This window comes from Choloepus didactylus, chromosome 24, assembly GCF_015220235.1.
Source record: "Choloepus didactylus isolate mChoDid1 chromosome 24, mChoDid1.pri, whole genome shotgun sequence".
Classification (NCBI taxonomy): domain Eukaryota; kingdom Metazoa; phylum Chordata; class Mammalia; order Pilosa; family Megalonychidae; genus Choloepus; species Choloepus didactylus.
This window is the reverse complement of record NC_051330.1, coordinates 2,469,518-2,476,128: the sequence shown is the minus strand read 5'-3', so window position 1 is coordinate 2,476,128 and position 6,611 is coordinate 2,469,518. Positions and strand designations below refer to the sequence as shown.

The 6,611-nt window shown below is 42.5% G+C and overlaps 1 protein-coding gene across 1 annotated transcript; it reads right to left on the bottom strand.

The window, feature by feature from the left end:
• Positions 1-2,314: 2,314 nt before the first annotated feature.
• On the bottom strand, positions 2,315-3,262 carry LOC119520063 (olfactory receptor 56-like). Its single transcript, XM_037817815.1, has one exon. It carries the CDS (start codon positions 3,260-3,262, stop codon positions 2,315-2,317), a length of 948 nt encoding a protein of 315 aa, XP_037673743.1.
• Positions 3,263-6,611: the final 3,349 nt, after the last annotated feature.

Genomic DNA, 6,611 nt, shown 5'->3' with positions numbered 1-6,611 from the left:
AACCTCAGTAATGGCACCAATTCATTTACAGTGACACTTCAGAAAAAAGACCCTAAAAACAAAGTTCCAACTCACAGAATTCAATATGTACTTTGAATCAGCAATCAATATATGCTGCTGTTTCTCACATAGCCACAGAACAATGGCCCCATTGCATTGGAAGTTGAAATTTTACCTGGTTATTTTGGGTTCCTCATGACACTGGACCGATAGGCAAGAAACAAGCTGTACTAGACTGGAGAGGAGTAGTTGACTCTGATGACCAAAGGGATATTGGGTTTCTGCAAAACACTAGCAATAGGGAGGAAAATTTCATGAAATGAATTCTTTGGTACACTATCAATACTTCCATGTCCAGTAGTAAAAGATAATGGAAAATTACAGTCACCAACCAGAGGCAATACCACCTTTTTGGAATCATGTGGATATACCACCATGCAAATAATCCCAATCATATGAGGTTCTAGATGAGGGCAAAGGAAGTAGAAAATGGGAAGTGGAAGAAGGGAGGTATAAATATCATATATGGGGTCATGACCAATTGTGGTGCTGGGGGGTGTGTGAATGTGTATGCATGTGTACATGTGTGCAAGCTAATATCTTCTTTTTCTCAACCCTCTATTTTTCTATGTACTGGATGTTGGTGGTAGTTAGTATTCAGATGAGATTGTGACTGAATTTGGATTTTAATTAACTTTGCCCAGATGATATCATGACTGTTGAAGGATGCCAAGTGTATGGAGGGTAGTTACATCTTGTTAAGCAAGAGAAAAATCCCGTCTTACTGATTATTGAAATTCAAATATGGGTAAAATGATGTCGGTGGACATTGCCAGTTATTAAACTATTGCTGCAGCTCCAAACCCACACTTCCACTCTGATTTGTGATGCTGGGGCTGCAGTGTCATCAAGCGTCACGTTAGGATCTACCAAAAGGGGAACTAGAAGGAGACCATAAGGGAGAAAGAGAGAAAAAAATAATTCTTCATGATTTGTGTTCTGCCTGTCAATATCAACCTAACAATGTTTATTAATCCTGGCAGGTGTGTCATGTGCAGGTTTTATTTTCACACTCCCAGAACCAGTTTCATCCTGCCCTTCTGAGACACAAGCAAGAGCTGACCAGGGCTCATTCTTCAGACGTCTTCAATGGAGACACACCTCTGACCTGTAGTCCCAGAACTAACCACAGAGCCCCTGCTGCTAAGAAGTCTGGGTCTCAGCTCTGCTTCCTCTGAGCTCTGGAGTTTCCACCACCAGCAGGAGTGGGGCAGCCTTCTCATAGGTCTGGCTGTCCCCTCCCTAGGGCCCCCTATGAGGAAGGAGCACAGCTGCCCACTCCCACTTCTCAGGTGGTTGGGCCCCAAGATTCCAGGTTTTAATTACCTTAGCCTTTTCCCCTCGTTCTCCCAGACCTAGAGGTAGTAGCTTCTTACTGCAGTTTTTACTCCATGACTTTAGTATTCTTGTCCAATTCATTTGTCCATTTCCTGATGAACAATGATTTATTTTAAATTCCCTTTGTTAAAATAACTAATGTAGTTTGATTGTTCACTGTATTCTGACTGATATATAAGTTTTAAAATAATGGCTCAAATTCTGTCTTAATTCCTGCTCCAGTCATCCCCCTGAAGAAATACACTTTCACTGCTTAAGAACTTGAAGTGCTGACATGAATCACAGCCCATCATAGCAAATTTGGCATATTAACAGCGCTTTACAAAATACTTCATATATATAATTTTATTCAACAAGCCTTTATTGAGCAATTGCTATTTATAAGTAACAGGGCCAGGAACTGGTAATATACAGACACAAGATATTATCTCTTCTGGAAGAACCTATAAACAGTAGTGATATGGGTGTATTTTTTTCCCTAAAGGAAGCTTTATAAACCTCTAATGGCACCTAAGAGAAAGTTAAGAACTTTTCTAGATGAATTACAAAGGTTCAATTATTGCCATTAAAGATATCCATGTTTATTAGCCCAAATCAATTAAATAATACGAAAAGATACGTAAAGGGAAAAGGACAGTGTCAGCACTTAGTACTCAATAAAAGGTGAATTACAAAATAGAATGAATTTAGCCAGAGTACTTTATAAGCCATCAATGATGACAATATTGGCAATGCACCACTTCTGCATGAGGCTGTAGTTTTACATTCAGTGACCCCCAAAACATCCTGTGAAGTAGGGCAGGTGTCATGATTCCATTAGTAATGAGGAAACACTCTCACAAAGCAAAACATGTAACATAACACACAACATCACACAGTCAGGAGGAGGCAGAGCCAGGCGCTGCATGCCCTGGCTTCAGTGCTGGCTGCCAATCTTACATCGGGCCAGCCCCTTCCTCAGTGCCTCCTTCACCTCCCAGTTCCTCAAGCTATAAATGAGGGGGTTGAGCATGGGAGTAAGGACTGTGTAGAAGACAGAGACCACCTTGTCGTGGCTAGGGGCCCGGTAGCGCTTGGGCCTCAAGTAGATGAACATGGCTGCTCCGTAGAAGAGGGACACAGCTGTCAGGTGGGAGGAACAGGTAGCCAGAGCCTTTTTCCGAGCCTGAGCAGAGTTCATATGGAGCACGGTCCCAAGGATGCGAGCATAAGAGGCCATGATGATGGAGAAAGGAAGGAAGAGCATGATGACACAGCAGGCAAAGATCACCTTCTCAAAAATGGATGTGTCTACACAGGCCAGCTTTAACAAGGAGAGCACTTCACAGAAGAAGTGGTCCACTTTCCTGGATCCACAGTAGGGGAAGCTCATGGATGCCACCATCTGGGTGACTCCATCTATTAACCCAAAGGCCCAGGAGCTTCCAACAATCTGGAGACAGACTCTCTGACTCATGAGGATGGGATAGTGAAGTGGGTGGCTAATGGCCACATAGCGGTCATAAGCCATGAGTCCCAGCAAGAGCCCCTCAGAGCCCACGAGAGAGACAAAGAGGCCGATTTGTACACCACAACCCACAAAGGAGATGGACTTCCTGCCAGACAGGAAGTTGGCCGCCATCTTTGGTACAGTGTTACAGACCAACATGAGGTCCATGAAGGAAAGCTGACTGAGGAAGAAGTACATGGGTGTATGAAGTCGAGGGTCAATGCAGATGAGGGAGATGAGGAGGACATTCCCACAGAGAGCCACCGTGAAGACCACCATGACTGCAGAGAAGAGGAGAAGATCTGTCCAGCTATGGGAAAAGATGCCCACGAGGAAGAAGCCATCTGTAGCTGACTGGTTCAGCCATGTTCCCATGATTCAGTTGTTCCAGGTCACCTGAGAACACGGGCAGAGAAATTCTGGGATTCAGTGACATTCCTTTTATATCTTTCACTTTTCCTTCTTCAATCAGCTATTTCTTTTGTAATTCACCAGATCTCAACAACATATGCTTTGGGGCATGCAAAAGGACATTCTTTCATATCACATGACACATATGATAAGATCTCTGCTACCTCATAGAATTGGACTGCATATCTATATTTGTATATGTCCATAGCAAGCAGAGAAGAAACTGAACTATTTTATGTCTCAGAATTTTTGAAAAATTCCTCTTCAGCAGGTGAAGTGTTGTCTTAGCCACATGACACTGACTCATTCATCTGTGATTACATAGAATTGAAAACTCGCTCTAATAGGATTTGGACTATATCATTATCATTACAGATAATTTATACGTGTTAAAATAAGGGAAGGTAATGGAGACTTGAGATGTACTTTAGTCTTTATTTTGTTCAGAGAAAAATTGCAGGAATCAATTTTAATTCTTTTATTTTTCATTCCCTATGTCCAAACCATTAGGAAAGCCTCTTGTCTCTACACTCAAATTATCTCAGGATCCAATTAACTCTCACCACTCCCACTGTCACTACCCCAGTCCAAACACCATGCATGCTCATCTATTTTATTACAGTTGTCTCCTTCCTGGTCTCCTGGCTTCTATCCTTGAAACCCTTGAGACTATTCCCACAGCAGATCAATGATTCTGCTAAAATGTAAGTCATATGATGGAATATATGTCAATGAATTCCCTAGCTACTCCAAATAAAGCAAAAATCCTTGCAGTGGCACACAAGGTCCTGAATGATCCTCCCCACACACCAACTTCTGACCGTATCTCCCACCACTCACCATCTTGCTCACTGTAATTTCCTGAATTCTCTCAAAAGAACTGGACACACTCCCAGATTTGGGCTATTGCATTTTTTAAATCTCTGTAATGGTCTTTTCTCCAGATTTCTATCTCTCACCTGCTTTGAGATTTTACTCAAATGCCATCCTTTTAGAGAGGCCTCCCATGAAGGGCATATGAAAAACTACAAACGCTGTGTACCATCTAACCCCATCTCTGTTTTAATTTTCTCACAGCACTTAACGACATTTGACACAAATGTGCTTACATGCTTGTCCTTTTGCTATCTGTCTCATGTCATTAGAATACAAGCACCAATTATTATTCACCATGAAACTGACGGTCTCTAGAATGGTGCCTTGCTCATAGTACCTGGCTCAATACAAATATGATGACTGAAAAAAATAATAACACATGATGAAAAGTTCTGCAGGTGCAATTTCCACTTCTGAAAGCAGAAAGTCTGCCCTTTCAGCAGGTGAACTTGTTCTTGATGAATGCAAAAGCAGTTCACTGCTTGATTCCTTTCCATGAGGGGCACTGAGTGATAAATTAGTCATCCAATATGAATGGATGACTCTCATAGTTACAAGACATTCGCATGATGATGTACTCATGTTTATCTTTACTTACTGCAAAGAGGACAAGAGATGACTCCAAAAGACATGCTCTCCATATACAGGTCCAGGATAAATTCCTAAACTAGGGTGGGGCTGCCCAGATCCATGACCAGGGAAGTGGGCCCCTTGCAGTGTGTCCCTAGAGAAGGCAGCAGGTCCTGGCTCCTGCTCAAGATGTGCCCAGGTCCTTGGACCCCCAAAAACAGTTGTGATGTTGAGGGGTCTACATAAGCAAATCACACCTCCATCAAGCACCATCTTGACCACATTGACCTCAAATTCAACCAACCAGCAACACAAGCCAGGACCCCCTACACTTCACAGCAGTAATTCCTCCTGCTGTGCAAGCCCAGTGCTGCCCACTGTGTGCAGAGGCTGCAAACACCTTCAAGAGATTCTCTTTCTCTCTTTCCCTCCCTCTCTTTCTGTTTCACACACACCCACACACGGACACCCTTGACACAATTTTCACACATCTCTCTCATAAGAAATTGCTACACAACAAACTTACATAACAGTGTCTCTCCCAGGAAAACTCTTTTCTCTGCGTAAACAGCAAACATGGCATATAGAAAACCAGAAAAGACAACCACAGCCCTGGGTACAAGTTCTGTCACCACTAACTGTGAATCTTCTCCTGTGCTCTGAGTCTCTGCTGGACGTGGCTGCATCATCTGTGAAACAAGGATAATTTTATCTGTCTTACTTCCCTGCATTCCCATGAGCCTCTGAGGAGAAAGAGTATGGGCCATTGTCAAGGAAAAGGCTCTAAAATTTAAGGTATCCTTTAATCAATACTATGTGGTTGACTGATAAAATTTATCTCCCCATCCTGGACAGCTCCCTTTAACTCCAGATTCTCATATGTACTATTTACTCAGCATCTCCTCTTGGATGTCCAAAAGGCTTGTCCTCCCTAATGTGTCCATCAAAGAGCTCTTGGTCTTTCCCTGGAGAAAATCTGTTCTCCATCTTCTTCATCTCAGCTAATGGTAGATCAACACAATTGCTCAGGTCCCAACACTTGGGTTATTCTTGACTCTTCTTTTTCTCTTACACATGCCAAATGCATCGGAAAATTTTGATGATTCTTTTTCCAAAATACATCCAGGCATGACAACTTTTCTCTCCTCCTCTGCTCCCAACCTGGCCATGCCATAGCCACTGCTCCTTTGGATGATCGTAATGGCCCTGAACTGGACTTATCTCCCGATTCCATCCTTGCCCCCACAGGCTATTTCCCATATAGCAACTAGAGTGAACTATCTTAAGAATAAATGCCAAAGTGCTTCAAATTAAAAAGAAGACTTTTATGGCAGGCCATTCACATCACACAGACTACCTCTCCTTCTGCTCTAACTGGTGCTTCCTCATTCCAGTCTCACCAGCCTCCCTCCTCTACCTCCCACACAGCAGGCAAACATCAGCCTAAAGAAGACTTGGGCACTGGCTCTTACAACCTCATGGTCGGCTCTTCCAAGATATTATCCACATAATTCACTACCTCCTTTTCACCATCTCAGCAAGGCCTTCCCTCAATACCCTATTGAATGTTCAATCCCTCTGCTATCCCTGATCCCCTTCTCTGCCATGTGTCCCACAACTCTCAAAATGCTCAGACATGCCACATTTTATTCCTATGGATTTGTTTGTTTTCTGCTTTCCAAATAAAAGTTATGTTCCCTGGTGCTGATTTTTGTTCACTGTGGGATTCCTGGCTCCTAGAACAGTGGCTGGCATATATTATGTTATCAATAAATGTTTGTTGATTAAATAATTGTATAATGTAATATCATATAAAGAAATTTTCCTATAACTTATTCTAGCATCTTCACATGCTAATTTTTCTTGC

Bases quoted from the DNA above. Each gene is read 5' to 3' on its own strand.
- LOC119520063 (XM_037817815.1), bottom strand. From the start codon at position 3,262: ATGGGAACATGGCTGAACCAGTCAGCTACAGATGGCTTCTTCCTCGTG.